Consider the following 19,793-nt stretch of genomic DNA (forward strand, 5'->3'; position numbering starts at 1 on the left):
CTTAGCCACCTGCCATCAGTTAGGGTTACAGTTACCCTGTGGTCAGTCCAGGGTGAGGACATTAAGTACAATATCATGTTGACTCGATTATGTAATACATGCATATATTTTCCTAAAGAAGTTCTCATGTAAAAAAAAAAGTACAGGTTTTTTACCTCTCCAGACAGAAAAAAAAAAACACTACATTTTGTCTTCGTTTGTTACTCAATATCTTAGAACTGTGTTTACAGTTCTTGTAGCCAAGAACCATATGAAATATAAATAAACAAATAAATATATATATATATTAAAAAATATATATATATAGAGAGAGAGATGCCCATTTAAGGTTGACTCTAAGTCTGAGGCTGATCAGACTTTCTCTCTTCCAGATGAGACCATGTTACAAAATTTTAAGTTGACAAATGTAAGGGCAATACAGGTTTAGTTGGGGTAAAGAGAGTGCTATTAAGCACAAAGTTTAAACAGTTTTATTTTCCAAAAGGAAATGTCTTCTAATAATTAGGTTTTTTTCAATGATTTACTCTGGCTTTACAATTTTTACATTTTTTACTTTCTTTCTATTTTACATGCAGTTCTGTCTGAACCAAAGTTTATCTGATTTGTGAAACTAGTGCCATTTCTCGTTTCCATTTTTCCAGGCTTTGACACAGTAGGGTTTAGGAAACATTTGTTGAGAGTCTTCTCCCCAGATGTGAGGTTCAGTACATGTTATGCTTTAGATCTAAAATGTCCCCTAAAGGTCTTACATTCAGAGGTTTGTCCTGGCTGGTGGACAGGTTCCTGGGAATTTGACCTGCAAGGATATATTCTTGTTCCTCATTCTCTCTTCTCTCTCAGCTTCACTGCTGCCAAGGGGTGAGCAGGGTTCCTAAACCATAACCTTCACTCTGCTCTTCTGCCTTGGAGCCAACCACCTGTGCACTGAGTCCTCTGAAAACCACGAGTCAAAATAAACACTTCCTTTAAGTTTCAAGTGTGCAGTATATTTTCCCCAGCAACAGGAAAGTTGACTAATACTGCGCATTGCATTTAACTGTCAAAAAACAGTTTTTTGAAAAAACTAAACAATGAAATGAAATGAAATTATGAATGAAAAATCTGGCAACTTTGGATGGTTCCATGGCAGCTGTGATCGATCATGGCAAAAAAAATCAGAACTTGGGCCTTCTCATCCAAATTCCTACAAGAACAACTTCACTTTTTCCTTCATTTATGTATTTATAGCATTTTATTTGAAACACAGCTACATTTGAAATCACACACACTATCATTGCAAACTATTTAAACTGATGATTTTATTATTTCTTCCCACCTCTAGAATGCTCTGATTCAATAGTCTCTTGGCATTTGAAAGCAGAATTGAGAGTATTATTTTCAGTTTTTGATTCGGGTTTATTAATCTGAGATGTCTATAAATTTGCTTGTGGCATGTTCTATTTTTACTAAACTCGTTGGAATTCAGTAACTTCCTATGGTACCTTTGTCACCTACAGAAATTACAGATATTTTTTATAGCAATTGCATTTTTAGAAAATATATTCAATTGGGATTATGATCATCACTACATTTAAATTACAGTATTATTTGAACCATTTGGATTGTCATATTTAGTTACTAAAGAAACATATCACAAGCTTGTTTCAAAAATATTTTGATACCTAGACTTCAACATAATCAATTTTCTTGGTAATATTTAAAAAATTTTGCCTTTATACTATTCTGAGGAAGGTTCTGCAGAGAAAGGGCACAGATGACAGTGGTCTTGCCTTGAGATGACAGCTGGTGATTCTTATTTCGCGTGTGGTAAGCAGGTGCGGCTCCACAGGTATTTCCTACACCTGTAAGTAATAGACTCCAGCCCTGGCCCTGCTTGCTGAGGATGAACACTTTCTGATGGGGCTTTGCATTTGGTTTCAATGTATTACTGTATTCCATATCTACATTAGGTCATTTTGACTTGGCTTATGTGGAAAAGAACATTGGTAGAGGATATGAAACAAATTTAGTGATTCAATATCTTTAAGAAGACAAATGATTAATTTTATACATTATAATTCTCTTGTTAAATTATAATTAGGTCATTGGGTGGAATATAATTATTTGTAGACTTCTGTGATATTTGTAGACCTCTGCGATATTATTTGTAGACTTCTAGTTGAAGAGGGGTGAAAAACAACTTTATGAATGTGCCTACCGTGTATTATTTCTCTTATTATTTGGTTTGCGGGCTTTCTTGGAAAAATAATATCCAAGATTAGCACACTCAGGAAAAAATAAATTTGAATTTGATTAGGAAAGTTCATGGCCCAGGAAAGATTGGTGAGGAAAAGGTGACATAGGAAACTGTCTTGAATTGGTAATGATTTTAGGGATTAAGAGCAGAAGCTGCCACCTTATTCTGGACAGTTTCTGTTAGGAAGGAGGCTGGACTAAACACACCCGCTTTCTCCAGGGAACAGCCCCAGGTGTTCCAGCATGATCGCGTTCATTTTCCTGGGTAAGTGGACTGTGCTTCTGGTTTATCTGAATTCATCATATACTGATTCTTTGTAAATTGAATACTGTCCCATCTAACATGAGCTTATAATAAGAAGAAATAATAGAAAATTTATACTTTCAAATAAAACACACATTTCAAAATATACTTCAAAGTGTACATTTTTACTCATTTATTTCTACCTTTATAAGAAATGTACAATGTGAGAATTATATTAACCAGTCAAGTTGTGTGTTTTACTGTAGAATATAGCTCATTACTCTGAGTTATTAGAATTTATGAAATCACACATGTACCACAACTTATTAGAAATGAAACCTTCCAGTATCTATTTACAAATTAAAAGATAACAAATTTCAAATTAGTATCTATTTTCCTTTGAAGTTAAATAAAACTGAGATCAATTTAAACCACTCAAATGATCTTATTTTCAGCTTAATATTTACTAACTAGGAGTCATTAAGTACAGTAAAACAGTATCATGTCAAATGCTTCACATTTTGATCACCTTTTATGAGTAAAAGCATCAATTTATCTTTCTGGTATTGAATTGGGTGAATGTATTGTAACAAAGTGGGGAAAAATAATTTATTTTCATTTAACATAGAATATATCAACATCTGCTATATGAGTGATTAGAGAAGCCATATATATAATATAAAAATATATATTTATATATAAAATATGTAATAATATTTTATATGTTTATATATACTATATAATAACTTTATATATTTATATTATATATATAAAATCCCCCACATTTTGAGAGTCTAAAAATTGAATTCAGGATAAGGGAAAGTAGTGATTATATAACTGAATATTAACAGACACATACAGGATATTTTGTTTGCTCTAAGATGATAGATAATGATGAACTAAATGCATGACTGAGGGCAAGGGAAAAAAAGTAGATTATTTAAAATTATTTTAAAACTAAAAGGAGAGTAAAAATAAACGAAGTAGAGGAAAATTAGTTTAGAAGGATAAGAATCCTTTACAAATTTTCAATTTTTCTTTGGATTGAATAATAGTTCCATGATGTTCCAAAATTTTGCTTCTTATACTAATTTCCAAAGTATTTCTTTAATTTTTCTATTTATTTATAATATTTCCTTATTTCTATTTTTATTATAAAGAGAAATTTAAGAGATTTTAAATTTTGCGGATCAGGCAGTAGTGTAACAGAACACACAATACATTACAGCCTCACTATGGCCTCAATTGGAAAGGCAAAGGTCTTTGGTTTCATCCTTGACTTCTAAATCAAACTTTCAACCAGGATGCATGAAGGAGAAAATTCGTTTTTAACTTCATTAGGACCAAAAGCATTTCCCATACTGCATTCTTCAGTTTTTGTTAATATCATACATACAGTCTTGTAATAAGGGAGGTTTCTCTTGCCAAAGAAATCTGAGAAATAGTGATTTTTCTAAACTCAGAGGATTTAATATACTAATTAATTTTACCCATCTTTGGTGGGATTATATACTGTACACATTCTTCATCTTACTAATTTTAAAGTAAAAGTTACTTTTCACTTAGCTTTTCAGGAGAATTTCTGGAAAAACTTGAATTAAAAACAGTCACAAATCACAGTCAGGACTGAATAAAGCAGATTTTAGAAAGATATTATCTTTTTGGTTCATGTGGGCTAAACCTTTGAGGTGATGTCTTTATTTGACTCTGTATTGCACTTAAGTGGAAGGTGTGAAAAGTCATGTAAAATAATAATCTAAGTGAATTATTCAACAAAAAATTGAAAATTTGAAAGGAAGTGGAGTAGGTTTGGGAAAAGTAACATGAAGAATTCATAAATGAGGTTGAGGTTCTGATGATACATCAAGGAGACCATCACTTATAAGGTTCTTGAGGGAGCTGTTCACAGGCTATAATGATCAACGGCAACTGAAATGCCAGTTTCTTATACATTGAAGTTTTAATAAGAAATTCAATTTAGTGGTCTTCGGAAAACTAGACTACTCCAAGGAACACTATCAAAAGGGCCCTCTTTCTCTAGCCCTATAGTTTTGAGAGTAAAGGAGATTGGCTAGATGAGGTTGTCCATGAATTCCTGAAAAAAACAGCAGATGCGTCCACTTCCAGGTTAGCCCTCAACAAGAAAAATGTGACCCAGGCTCGGCCACATCCGTGTTCCCAACCTGCAAATGCAGCAACCCAGTAGAAAATACACATGATCCAATCAGTGGTCCTGTACTCTTCTTAGGAAACAAGGTTTGGAAAGAGGTAAGATAACAGAAACAATTTCGAGGCTTTAATTGAAACCTATGACTATATTGTCAAAATGATTTATAATTAACACCATCTTTTAAAATACTCAAATAATTGGATCTGATTAAGATATAGCTTAGAGTTACTATAAAAACTGTCCTTATAACTCAATTGTGATTCCCATATTTTTCTATTAGTTAAGAAAATATTAACTTTCATGTTTGCAGAATGAATTTGACTCACATGTAATATAGCAAATTAGCATTGCCTTTTCCTTCATCTTTTAGAAAACTTGCTAAAGTCTTTTGTAAACATAAATTGTAAATATCTGGAAGATACTATTTTATTAGGTACTATTTATTTCTAGCTTATCTATGAGCAACCATGTTTGGTATAAATCAACATACATTTACTAAATATCTAAAATGAACCATGATGTTGGGAATACAATCATGAGTGACCCCTAATTCTTGCCCAGTTGGGAATTCCCTAAATTCCATAGAGACAGATGGGGGATGGCCATCCAGTTTGCACACAGGGTGAGAAAGTGAAGAACAGAAAGAAAATTACCTTAAAGTAGGTAATTATTATGGCCAGTCTTAAAGGAAAAAGGTAGTTTTTCCAGGGAAACAGAAATAGAGTATTTACTAGAAAACAGATGGCAAATACAGATGCAAGGCAGCATGGAGCAGCTGGGAACTATACATGCTTGAGGTCTGCAAGATTACACGTGGTAAAGAATATGAGAACTATACAATGAGGAATCAACCAGAAGAACTAAACAGAAAACAACAGTATAACAGTATGAGATTGGTACTATCTCAGTATATTAAAGAGTGCAAAGAACCCATCTGAATAAGATGCAACTGGAGGCAGACTGACCAGTAAATGCTTTAGTCAAATGCTAAAAGTGAGAATCAACTCGGCAAAAATAGCTACAACTACCTTGCTTACAACCAAACATGTAGTAGTTCCAAAGTCTCAACAGTCCCAACAATTTTCTAAAATCAAAGTCAAAGACTCTTCTGAGACTTCAGGCAAACTCTTAACTATGAACACCTTTAAAATGAAAAACAAGTGGAAGGTACAATGGGACTTACAAACTTCTCAATCCAGAAGGGAAGGATAGAGGGATGAGAAAGAATCAGACCAAAGCAAGACTAAAACTCATCAGGAAAACATTGAGTCTTATCCATATGTCTAGTACCTGGGGGACACAGTGGTGATATATGAATTCTAGGGACTTGAGTGACCCCACCCCTGTGGCCTTCCTGCTTGCAGCCTACATGGCCTCTTTCTTGGGCTGGGTCCACACAGATTTCATCTGCAGCAATTCTACAATCCTAGCATCTTGGACTTGTAGGTTCTCCATTGCAACTTTAGCTTCATTTCCATAGCTTTGTGCACTGATCTCTCAGGGGTTTCTTACTTGGCTGCTCAAGTCTTCCTTTGAAATCTGAGTGGAAGTCTTCCATAACTCTTGAATTCTGCGTGCCAGTAAAACTAGCATCTCTTAGATGATGTCAAGGACTGTAAGGTATTACCAGGCCCCCTTGGACCATGGCTGTAGTGGCTTCTGAGTGCCTAGATAGTTGCACAGAGTGAAATGAATCCCAGGGAACCAATTCCATAGGAGACCATTATTGAGGAAGGGTCCCAGGGTCTCTCTCCTCAAATGAAAGTTTGATGCTTTTGCACTCTTGAGTCTGGTATGGGTAGGTTCTTGCTGATTTGAGTTTCTTTCATGACATCTTTCTTCTTATTTCTGTAAAAAGCACTTGTTCTCTTTTTAATGGTGCTAATCTCTTCAGCAATCATACTTCCTTTGGCCCCAAATTTCTTTTTGGACCAATATTTAAGTTTTTCAAATTTTTTAACTCTTATTTTTGCCTCTGATTCCCACTATAAAGCACAATAAAAGCCATCAGAAATACCTATACCACAGCCTGAATGTTAGGCTGCCTTGAAATTTCCTCCAGCATATCAATTTTTTTCTGCCCTTAATCTCAGTTTACTGCAAAGTCACAGCACATGACCAAAATGTAGGCAATTTTTTTTTTGCCAGAATTTAACTTGCTTGGCTTCTAATCCATCTCCCCAAAGAATCCTGGTTCCCAATTGAAAACTCATGAGCCTGGTATTTACTGTCCAAAATTCTTATTTATATAGTCTTTCCGAGCAGAATTGCCCAATGTGCCCTGCTTGCAACTTTCTAGGCTTTTTCTTGGCCACATCTCCAAATTCCTCCTGCAAACAAGTCTCAGAGGTTTCTGAGGAACATAGTTAGGTACCACCCCAACAGCAGTCCCACTTCTCTGGACCTAATTTTCTGGATCAGTCATTTTTTCCTTCACTGGAATATATAATACCTGACATCTACAACTTAAAGGAGGAGAGATTTAATGGGGCTTACAGTTTCAGGGGATTCCGTCCATGTAGGTTGGATCAAGTCAAGAATATTGTGGCAGAAGGGTGTGCTGTAACAAAATTGCTTAGAAAGGGCCCACCGACCATATATATAATCCAAAATCAAGCCTCAATGACCAACTCTGACATATGCAGAAGTATGCTTTACCAATCCCCTAGGTGACTCCCAAGCTAAGCAAATTGACAGAAGTAAGCTTAACTACCACTGTTGTCAAAGGAAGAGACAGTCTCAAAATGAAATAAGTGCCTAAGATGACTATTGACCAAAAACAGGTTAAACAAAGCCTTAAAACTATGAAACATGACATTGCAAAAGTGATACAATTAAAGAATAGTGTTGATAGAACAATACTCATAAATTATAAATTAAGAAGTGAATAGATGGTGAGAATGAAGAGAGAGCAAATGCAGCCTATTCGTTTAAGAGTCTTGCATAGGAGAAACATAGATTTATAGCTAAAGGAGAGATTAAGACTCATTTCTTTTTAGTTTGTTTTATTTCCTATAATTCTGCTTTTTAACATTAGTAATTTAGATTTGGAGAAAATGGACACCAAACTGTAATACTGCAAACTTATCTTGTTATGCTTTTTTGTTGTTCAAGCTATGGGACTCAGCTCAGAAAATAAATCTACTTCTCAAAGCAAAGATTGTGTGTATTTAAGACAGCAATGCCTAAGCGATGGAACTGCCTGTAAACATGCTTGGGGAATAGTGGAAGATGCCTGCAGTATTTCAGGTAAAGCGACTTGCTAAAAATAAGCCCAGATGACTTCTTTTTACAAAGATAAATACAAGATTTGATAATGTCTAATAAAATTCTAAGAACTAAGCTAGTTTTGCTATAAATATCTTTTTAAATCTTAGCATTTAGTTGATTTACATTTAATCACTGATTAGTGAATTTAGATACAAAAGAATTTTGTTAGTTTTTAGTGGGACCTAGTATATTGACACTGAGGGCAGCTTTGTATAACATTTCAAGTAATTTTCTTGCATATCTCACATGCATAATGTTACAATTATATGCATGCTTCTCAGAATCAGAGAAAAATATTTTCCAAGTAAAGTATCATTTTGCTTATATGCTAATTTGTTAAATAACAAGAGTACTGGTGATTACATTATGCATTGGTTGTGCTTGCTTTGGCAGCACATATACATTATGCATTTGTATAAGTATAATATATATTTTATATTACTGCAATATGTACATTATATCCCATTCCAACTTTGTTGAGAGCAAATTAAAGCTTATTTTTACTTTAAACGTATTGTGCATTCCATTCAAAGGAAGGTTCATGAGAGAGAATGTGAAGATTGAAAGATCACTAGCATTTGTTAAAAAAATTATGCCTGAATATTCAAGTAGCTGAATAAATATTGAATAAGAACATTATAATAAGACTTCCCTCAGTAAAGATAGATGTAATAAAGTAATTAAATAGTGGGCCATTGCCCTAATAGTGTAATGATAAAATTATTCAAAAAAGTACTCTAATGTGACAAATCATCTTGTATTATGAATAGTATAATACTATCAAAATCTGATGAACTTCGTGGAACAGTAGGAGAAACATAGAGAGCAAAATAAAATCATGATCTCCTATAGTTTATTTTGTTTCTCATTCATTTCCTGCTCATGACTCTAGCCTATCCTCACTTGATTTCTTTACCTAAAATTGTCTTGGGTCAAAAGTCAGAAATCTGTGGTTCTAACAAGGCACGCAGTCTCCTCCAGAGGGCTTTCTGCCCAAAGACATGACTTCATGAAACACAGGATGTGGAGAAAGCCCGGCAGTTTCTCCTTCCCTCTGCCTTTGATAAAGTACATGGAATATTTGCACTTGAAGGAAAGTTGTTAGCTATCTAATCCAAATTTTATATTACTGTTTAAGAAAAATAATTTCAAAAGCATACTTTGCTCAAAATAACAATAATTTTAAGATGAGAACAAAGAATGATAAAAAAAAATCTGTTATGTGTTTTGATAATGAAAGTCCTTGTTGCATTTTATAAAGCAATTTAAAATGTGTGTCGTGAATTATAATTATTTATGCATTTTAGTAACTACTAGCAAGTCATTTGCAGTAATTGCAGTAATGTTTGCATAATTATTTTATGCATGGAGCTGAAATAGAAATATTTTCAAATGCACAAATGGAATGAAATGAAGTCGTTGTCTTGAGAATAATGAATAAAAGAAAATTTTGGGTAGAGAAATCTGACTTTTCAAATTAAAGCAGAAGATAAAATATTGGTAGTAAGAACAGCTTACTCATTCCTTCAATAAAATGTATTGAGTGCTTTCTAAGTGCCAGGACCATGTCATTTCTCATAATAAATCTAGTGCCAAAATACACACAAAATAAAATAACAAATAAAATAGCTAAACTGACAAAATAGCTTAAAGAGCACTCCAGTCACCTTGCACAAGGGCAGCTTACATATAGTGACAAGAAAAAATTGTCATTCTGTGTAGGGACAAAGCTATTTTAAAATGCAGAAAGGTTCTTATGAGAAAAATACTGTAAAGGGCCGGGGATTTAGCTCAGTGGTTCTGCCACCTGCCTCACGAGCGCAAGGTTCTAAGTTCGATCCCTGGTACAAAAAAAAAAAAAAAAAAAAAAAAAAAATACAGTAAAAAGTCACCTATGTGAACAATCTTCATCAACCCTAGAAAATCTTATAAACACTGATATTAACACATTTCAAGCATTTTGGAGAAAAAAAGCTAAAAAAAATTCAAATTAACATCTGAAGTGTTATATCTTTATGAAATCCAGGTGACTCCTGCGAGATTACTAATTCATCACACTGCAATCTGACTATCCAGTCGTTGGTGGAAAGCAATTTCCAATTTAAACAGTGTGTTTGCACTGATGACCTCTATTGCACTGTGAACAAATTTCTTGGAATAAAATGCATCAATAAGTCAGGTAATACCTATTGATCTAACTTGTCATTACAAAACTAAATCCTGCTAAATCACGATTCTTTTCACATAATGCTGGGTTTAAATTTGTAATATTTTATTGATATAGCTGTGTCCATGCAGAACATTAACATGATTTCTTTTCTTATAATATCTTTGTCTAGTTTTGTTATCTGATGTTATCTATTGGCGGCCTTTTAAAATGAATTGCGGAGTATTTACTTTGCTTATGTTGTCTGGAACGTACACAAATAATTGGGTTATCTCTTCCTTCAATTATTGGTTTCATTTACCACTGAATATAACTGACTGTGCTTCATTAGACATTTAAATATAAATTCAATATGCTCAATTGATACAGGATTGCTCTAGTTATTTCTCTTGAGTGATCTTTGGTTATGTCTTCTATTTGCTAGGTTTATGTTGGATTTTTTAGTTTCCATTTCACTGTTTCTTTAGAATTGCCACCTTTCTACTAAATTGTTCTGAATATCCCTTAATTGTCCTTTTAAAAATCTATAGGAGTTGTTGTGATGTTTTTTCTTTCATTCAGATATTGATAATTTGTGTCCTTTCTCTTTTTCTCTAATTTTCTCTTTATTTCTTTTTTGGGAGGATTAAGTTATTCTTTAATTCCTAGTTTCTTAAAATAAAAGGCTGTATCACTGATTTAAGATTGTCTTTTTTATACAACCATTTAATACTGTGATTTTCTTTCTAACTACTGTCTTAGCTATATCCATAAATGCAGTTTTAATTTTTATTTAGTGGCTCAAAATATTTTTTACTCTTCCTCTGACCTCCCCTTTGACGCATAGTTTATTTAGAGGTTTGCTGTTTAACTTCTATATATTTGAAACTTCCCAGTTATCTCTATTATTGATTTGTAGTTTAATTCCAATATCGTTAGAGGAGGTATTTTATATTATCTCCATTCTGAATTAAAGATATTCCCAAATATCACTTGTACAGTGTGCTGGGTTCCACATGATAGGCATGCACAGAGACACACAAGCATGTGTGCACAAAGTATTTGGCTAGAGGAAGAAATAATGATGCCCTTGGAAAGCTTCACAGAATTGACAGACTTATAGCTTTTAGGGTGAATTGAGTTCATTAGGAGGAAAAACAAAATGGTTTTCTTATATAAAGGAAATAGAATCCAGCAGAGCACATTTGGGGAGCAATGCATCCTTTGTTTAGCTGGTTTGTGCAGTGGAGGTGTAGTATCAGATGTTATTGAAAAAAAAACAGGAGTTTATGAAAAGGAGGAAAGCTGAATTTGCACATCTTTCTAATGAGATCAGACATTAAGCCTTTGACATGAGGGGGTGGGTTTTATTTTAAACAGAGAAATCCAGTTTTAGTTTTTAAAAGCTCTCATTGGTAGTAATGTAGAAGTTGGAATAGAAGGAAGAGATAGATGCAGGCCAGGTTATCAGTTAAAAAGCCATCAAAATAACCAAGAGAGAGGGGACACCCGCAGAGCTAATGCACTGGTTCTGACACATACTAAAGGCATATTTATGAATTACAATCAACAGGAACTGATGACCAATTAGATAGGAGGAGTAGGAAATATATTAAGCATGACATCCAAAGGTATTGATGTACACTAAGATAACAAATTTTAAAAAGTGCAGGATTGGGGAAAAAGTGATGAGTCACACTTTTATATTTTAAATATAACATATGTTTTGGAAACTTTGCATTTCAGACATACTTTGGAGCATTCATGTTAGGAATTTTTAAAATATTTCTCATGCTAAAAATAAAATTTAAAACAAAGAATAAAGGAACATGCCTCATCTAGCTGAAATTTGGAAGAGAGATCTTGAGATGAAAAGAGGAAAATAAAATAGAGATACAGATCAAGGAATATATATATATATATATATATATATATATATATATATGTTATGAAGGAGAATAAGAATTTCCAGGAAAGTATTTAAAGTAAGAAAAAAGTATATTAAGAACAATTTCATAATCTAGTTAAAGAAATCAAAAAGTTTGTAATGATAGGAAAAGAAACTGTAATTGTATAATTTTTGAAGCCAGTGAAAGCAAAGACACAGAGAAAATAATTATAAATGCAGAGCAGTCAAATTTTTTAGGACCTGAAAACAGCATTAATTTACTAGTTTTACATTGTAGTTTACTAAAATGTAACCATGCTGAAATGTTAGTTAAAATATGTACTAATTTTGTTTCAAGATAAGAAGACACTTTCATTCTCAACAGCTACTTTTTATAATATTATTTATTCCTGAAAAACTTCACTACACCCTGCTTCAGAAGAAAAAATGGTGCAGATGTGGCTCAGTGCCAAAGTACTTTCCTGGGTCCAATCCTAGTACCAGGGAGGCATACACATATATGATCTCTAGAGAAAACGTATCTGTGGAATTAAAAATTAAGGAAACATTATCTAAAAAAGCTATTAAGAACTCAAAATATCAGACCCCCCAAATTTAAAAAACCAATCCAAAAATAGGCATCTGAAATGAATAGACTTTCTCAGATGAAGAAATACAAACAGCAAATAAATATATGAAAAAAATAGTCAACATTACTGGTCATTCAAGAGATGCAAATTAAAACAACACTGAGATTCCATCTCACTCCAGAAAGAATGGATATCATCAAGAAATCAACCAATAACAAATGCTGACAAGGATGTGGGGGAAAAGGAACCCTTCTCCACTATTGGTGGGAGTGTAGACTGGTGCAACTGCTGTGGAAATCAGTGTGGAGGTTCCTCAAAAAACTAAAACTAGGGCCAGGGATTTCTCTCAGTGGTTCCACTGCCTGTCTTGCAAACACAAGGTCCTGAGTTCAATTCTCAGTACAAAAGAAAAAAAAAAACCCTAAAATTAGAGGCTCCATTTGACCCAGCTGTTCCCCTTGTAGGTATTTTCTGGAAAGAGAAGCATCACACCACAGTGATACATGTATACTCATGTATATAGCAGTGCAATTTATAATAGCTAAATCTTGGAAACAGCCCATATGCCCATCAACAGATGAATGGACAAAGAAAATGTAGTATTTATATGCTATGGAGTACTACTCTGCCATAAAAAAGGATAGATTTGAGTCATTTGTAGGAAAATGGATGCATCTTGAGACAATAATCTTAAGTAAAATAAATCTGAGTCATGAATGAAATTAATGTTATTCTCTGACTTTATGTGTATAAGAATCGGCACTGTACTCAGGTTTGCCTTCACAGCCGAATATCACACAATGATCCCGTGAGAAAGAGGCTTCACTCATGGTTGAGGAACAGAGCGACTGTGCCACAGCAGCATGAGTCTTCCAGGAGCCTAAATACTGTGCTCTGTTACACAACAATTTTAAGAAAACCTGTGACAGAAAGGCAGAAGAATGCAAGACCCTTGGTGGAAGACAGCTCTGTGCAGCACTAAGAGAAAGCTTGAAAGAATTGGTTTTGTGGAACTGCCAGTGCTATGATCCTGCCAATATAGACTGCAACCAAACTTGGAAAAATTTGTTTGACGACGTTTGTATACAGAATGCTCAAACGAATAGTGTTCCCAGCTTCAGCGAAGACTACAGAGGTGGGTTCAGTCAGGACATTGTTTCAGGTTGGTATTCATGATGCACTTAGGAGCACTGAGTATAATCACAGAAATGAACTGTGAACATTTAATTTCTGATTTTAACTCAGTGATTTCCGTGCCTGTTAATTCTAGATGACTAAAATAAAATATTTTCTACCATAAATATGTCCAAAAGGGATTATGAAGAAAAAGAAAACCTGTCTTAAGAGTTTGGCATAATGTTAATTTCATTCATTCATTCATTCATTAACTCATTGAACAAACACTTGTGGAACATGTACGATGTCCTACCTTCTATGTAGTACAATTTAGAAATAATTAGTCCTTCATTGAAGGAGCTTATTATGTTTGGAGAATTTTAAAATGTGAACAAATAGATAAAATATGGTCTGATTGGTTGATTTTAAGCACCTACCATGTTCCAGGCCAGGTGTAAAGTTATAGAATAAAGCAGTAAATGAAACTACTCAGGTGGGCACTCGGGAACAAAATCTACAAAAGGGACACAGGATTAGATAGAAAGAGAAATTAAAATGCAGTATACAGTGGACCCTCAAGTTAGAACCAGCCTGGCATTCAGATAACTTGGGTTAATTAGGTTAATGGAAGATTCATCTGTCTCTTGTTACATATATTGTGTACCCAGGTAAACATCCAGATTTCAGCTGTATTGACTTAGTTACAACCATCCCTCAGGAACTGATTGAGTTTGTAAGTCAAGGGTCCACTGTAGTTGGTACAGAAAATTTAACAATTTCCTCAGTATGCTTTAGACCTGGATGACCTTTCAGATTTACCTTCTATGGGGTAAGGGAGCTGCACCATTCACCCCTTATATGGAGCAGTAGTGGATAGGAGCTGTTCCTGGGAAAGTTTGTAACCTGTTGCCTAAATCACAAGCATGGTTTTTTTTTTTAAAGAATATTTTATTATTCAAAAGAAGATATTTAGAGTCAATATAATGAGTTACCCTTATGACACAAAGAAGTATTTCCTAACTGTTTTAATTTCTTGGCATACAAAGAAGAAATATTTGTAGACCCTACTAATGTAAATGAACACAACCACAGGAGGCCCCAGTGAATCAGCATTGCAGCACATCTGTGAGCCATCAAAATCTTACTGGGGGGCATTCTTCCGTGTAGGTATCTTTGTTGGCAAAATCAGCTCAATTGTGTCTAAAATTCAATTACAAATATATCTATATATATTGTAATAAAGCACTGATAATTCTGCTCCATCTAACATACATTTCTTAAACATTAAAGAGCAACAAGAGAAGAAAATAAAATATTAATTTACCATATCTTAAAATTCTTTTTCATCACTGTGAAATAAAAGAACATCTTTAAATGGAACTGTGATGAAGTGTAATATATTTCTAGATTCACTCATATTTTTTTACTTTTTAAAAAATTAGTATATATTTGCAGTATATAATGAAGACATTCATCATGGAAGATTTATACTTGTGCATAACACATTTCAATTATTTTTTTACCTGTTTCTTCTCCTTTCCCTCCAACTCTTCCCCCATTTACAGAAGCTCCATTTCCATTTTTTCCATCAATTATTTTGTTTCCCTGTAAATCCTTTTCCCTCCCTTCTTTCTCCCGCTCCCACATCTCTTGTTTCCCCTCCCATGTGAACAAGTTCTTCCTACTTGCAATATTGATTCTCAATTTTGCCCCTTATTTGTATTTTGGCTTTCTCACACAAGAGAAACAATGAAATATTTAACCTTTTGTGTTTGATTTATTTCACTTAGGATTATGGTCTCTAGGTGCATTCATTTACCTAAAAATGTCTCAAGTTCATCTTTATCATAGTGCAGTATTCCATGGTACATAAAGACCACATTTTTTTTATCCTTTTCATCTGTTGATGGTATGGGCTGTTTCTAAGCTCTGGTTATTATATGTTGCACTTCTGTAAATGTGAGTATGCATGTATCATTGTGGTATGATGACTTTAACTCTTTCCAGAAGCTACCTAAAAGGAGAATATTTGGGTCAAAAGGAACCTCTAATTTTACTTTTTTGAGGAATCTCCATACTGATTCCCACAGTGGTTGTACCAGTTTTTACTCTCACCAGTTTACACTCCTACCAATTTACAATTTACACTCTTACCAATTTACATTCCTTCTCCTTCCCCGCCCCCCCTCCCCCAGCATCACCAGGACTTGTTATTGGTTGATTTCTTGTTGACAACCATTCTTCCTGGAATGTGATGAAATCTCCCTGTTGTTTCAATTTGCATTTCTTGAATGGCCAGTGAAGTTGAACATTTTAAAAATATATTTACTCACATTTGTACTTCATCTAAGAAGTGTCTGTTCATTTCAGATGCCCATTTTTGGACTGGGTCTTTAAATTGGGGGACTAATTTTTTGAGTTCTTTATATATGCTAAATATTAGTTCTCTGAGGAGTCACTGACAAATATTTTTCCCATTCTAAAGGTTGTTTCTTCCCTTGATGGTTTTCTGTGTAGTGCAGAAGCTTTTTAATTTGATGTGATCCAATTTGTTAATTCTTTGTAATATTTCCTGTGCAATCAGGGCTTTCTTCATAAAGTCTTTGTCCATAACTATGTTTTCAAGAGTTTTACCTATTCTGTTTTTTAGCAGTCTAAGCATTTCTGTTTTAATATTTAGAATGTTGGTCCATTTTGATTTTAGTTTAGTGCATCATGAGAGATAGGGCTCTAGTTTCAGTCTTCAGCAAGTGAAAAGCCAGTTTTCTCATGATTTGTGAAAGAGGCTATGTTTCTTCCAACAGAGGTGTTTGCCCCTTTGTCAAAGATAAGGTAGCTAAATGTCCTTGGAGTTCTTTTTGCATCTTCTGTTCTGTTCCATTGATCCCCAACTGTCTCTGTCTGTCTGTCTCTCTCTCTCTCTTTCTTTCCTAATACCATGCTGTTTTTATCACTGTAGCTTTTCAGTATAACTTTCAGTCTGGGATTGTGATGTCCCCTGCTTTGCCTTATTGCCCAGAATCGCTTTTGCTATTCTAGGTCTCTTCTGATTCCATATAAACTTTAGGATTATTTTTTCTAGGTCTGAGAAGAATGCTAATTGTATTTTGATTAGGATTGTATGAAATCTGCATAACAGTTTTAGAAGTATGGCCATTTTCGCCATATTAGTTCTGCTTATCCAGAAATGGTATATCTTTACATTTTCTGATATCCTCTTTGTTCTCCTTTTTCAGTGATATATATATATATATATATAGTACTGGGGATCAACCTCAGGTCCTTGTGCTTGCAAGGCAGATGCCAGAAACACTGAGCTAAATCCCTGGCATTAATCTCCCTTTTCAGAGTACTATAGTTTTCCATGTAGAAGGGTCTTACTTATTTGGTTAAGTTAGTTCCTAAGTATTTCATTTTTCTTGATGCTAGATAGTATGAACAAGGAAATTATAAAGATCAGAACAGAAATTAATGGAATTGAGACTAAAAAATCAATACAAAAAATCAGTGAATTAAAGAGTTGGTTCTCTGAAAGATTAAATAAAATAGACAAACCCTAAACTAACCTTATTAAATGAGGAAAGAAAAGACTCAAATCCATGCAATTAGAAATTAAAATTGTGAAATCACAAGGGATTCTGCAGAGAATCTGTACTCTAATAAAATGGAAAATTCAGAAAAAATAGATAGATTTCTAGACACATATGAATTGCCAAAACTGAAGCAAGAAGATATACAAATTCTGAATAATACAATATCAGTCCATGAATTGAAGAGGTAATAAAATGTAGCAACTAATTAAAGCCATATCCTGATGGATTCACTCCCAAATTCTACGGGCACTTTAGAGAAGATCTAATGCCTATACTCCTCAAACTCTTTAATGAAATCGGAAGGGAAACAATAATCCCAAAGTCATTCCTGGATGCAAATATTACCCTGACACCAAAACCAGAAAAGGACCCAACCAATAAAGAGAGCTACAGGCCAATCTCTTTAAATGAACATAGAGGCAAAAATCCTCAGTAAGATAATGGTGAACAGAATGCAGCAATCATCCAAAGATTATACACCATGATCAAGTAGGAATTATTGTAGGGATGCAGATATGGTTCAACATACACAAATCAGTGAGTAATACACCACATTAACAGAACCCAGGACAGAAACCATGTGACAAAAACCTCATCTCAGTAGACGCAAAGCATTTGACAAAGTCCATCATCCATTCATGATAAAACCCTAAAGAAAATTGGAACAGATGGCCTTTATCTCAACCTGATGAAAGCCATCTATGACAAACCAACAGCCAATGTCATACTTAATGGTCAAAAACTGAAAGCTTTCACTCTAAAATCAAGATAAGGCAAGAATGACCACTATCACCACTCCTGTTATAGTTCTGGAAACATTAGCTAGAGCAATTAAATAAAAGAATGAAATAAAAGAAATAAGGATAGGACAGGAAGAAGTTAAATTATCATTCTTTGTTGATGACAATGTAGAAGACCCTAAAAACTCTACCATAGACTCCTAGAATTAATAACCTATCATTAATAACCAAATTTGGTAGTGTAGCAGGATACAAAGTCAACACTCAAAAATCAATAATGTTCCTGTATACCAAAAACAATCTCACTGGGAGAGAAATTAGCAAACAAGGATCTTAATGGTATATCACAACATTTGTATAGGGACCACAGAAAAATGACTGGAGAAATATCTTTAAAATGTGTGTACCTAAAGTAGCAATGAGTGCTAAGAAGAAAAGTAAAACACAGAGAAAAAATGTCTGGATGGATGATTTATAATTTTAATAAAATAGCCAGAAAAGTATTCTGAAGAAATTAACATTTAGTAAAAATGTAAAAAGACAAGAACGAGCCAGATGGATATCTGGATTACTTTAGGCAGAAAAAACAGTGAATTTGAAGTCTTGAGTTGTGAATCTGTCTGGAGGTTGGAGAAACAACAGACACTGCAGCTGCAGCTAGAGATGAGAGAGCAAGCGAGAGAGGTGTAGGAAGGGAAGTCTGAATGTAGGAGAGGGCAAGATTATACAGTGCTGTGTAGGTTATTTCAAAACCTTGGCTCTCCCTTTCAATGATACCGTAAACTCCCCTGAAAGACTTCAGTCTGGAGAGAGTCAGGTCTGGGTTTCATCTTTGATGAGCTAATGTTGGCTTTCATGCTGAAAATTCACAGGGAGAAACAAAGGCCCGAGATGGAAGCCCAGTGTGGAGACTTCTACTATAACAGCAGAAATGTGATGGAGGGGACCAGTGTTCAGGTTCTCGATAAATTCTAATATTGGGCTGCGAAAAAAAGAAGAGTGAAATTTTACTCATCTTCAGCATTTAAGCTACTGTTTAAAATGCCCTTGTAAATGGACTTTCCCCAAAGTGTGTGTGTGTGTGTGTGTGTGTGTGTGTGTACACACACCCTCAATTATATAACACATATATACGAATACCATATGAAATTGGCCTTGAGTGTGGAAAAATTGATTGTAATATATAATCATAGCATAAAAAATAGGATACCATCAAAAATTTATTTTCTCACACTAAAAGTAACTGTTTTGCTGTTTGGGCAATAATTTCTCATATCATAAGTTAATTACTCTACTCAGGCTACCATAACAAGTTACCATAGGCTACGTGGTTTAAAAAACAGGATTTTATTTTCTCACAGTTCTGGAGGCTTGAAGTCCCACATCAGGGTCAAACAGGATGTGTTTCTGAGGAGGACTCCACTCTCCCTGGCTTGAAAATAAACAGTCACCTTCTTGCTCTGCCCTCACGTAACCTGCCCTTGTTGTGTGCTGGGAGAGCCATGAGGGAGGAAGAGAGCAAATGCACTCTGGTGTGTTTCCTTATAAGGAGATTAAATCTGTCTGATGGGGTTCCAGTCTTAATACTGAATTGAATCCTATTTACTGCCTTTGAGGCATCCTCGTCAAGCACAGTGACATTGGAGGTAAGGGATTCAACATCTGAATTTGGACATGGGGTATTTTCTTGACTCTTTTAATCAATGGCACAGCCTTAACAATAAGTCTCCATGCAGAGCTACTAATGCACAATAGAATGTATAGCCTGGAATTCTTATTTCCAAAGAAAGCTGTATAACTC

General features: G+C 34.3%; 1 protein-coding gene across 1 annotated transcript in view; it reads left to right on the forward strand.

Annotated features, from left to right (window-relative positions):
• Positions 1-2,478: 2,478 nt before the first annotated feature.
• The window catches only part of Gfral (GDNF family receptor alpha like), a 59,901-nt gene continuing 42,586 nt past the window's right edge, over positions 2,479-19,793 (forward strand). Inside the window, 4 exon segments of the mRNA XM_087195940.1 lie at positions 2,479-2,500; positions 7,764-7,898; positions 9,946-10,098; positions 13,298-13,705. Of these exon segments, the coding sequence (XP_087052066.1) occupies positions 2,479-2,500; positions 7,764-7,898; positions 9,946-10,098; positions 13,298-13,705 (718 nt within the window).

This window comes from Heterocephalus glaber, unplaced genomic scaffold (genome assembly GCF_053883595.1).
Source record: "Heterocephalus glaber isolate CG9 unplaced genomic scaffold, H.glaber_assembly_v1.0 deba00001610, whole genome shotgun sequence".
Classification (NCBI taxonomy): domain Eukaryota; kingdom Metazoa; phylum Chordata; class Mammalia; order Rodentia; family Bathyergidae; genus Heterocephalus; species Heterocephalus glaber.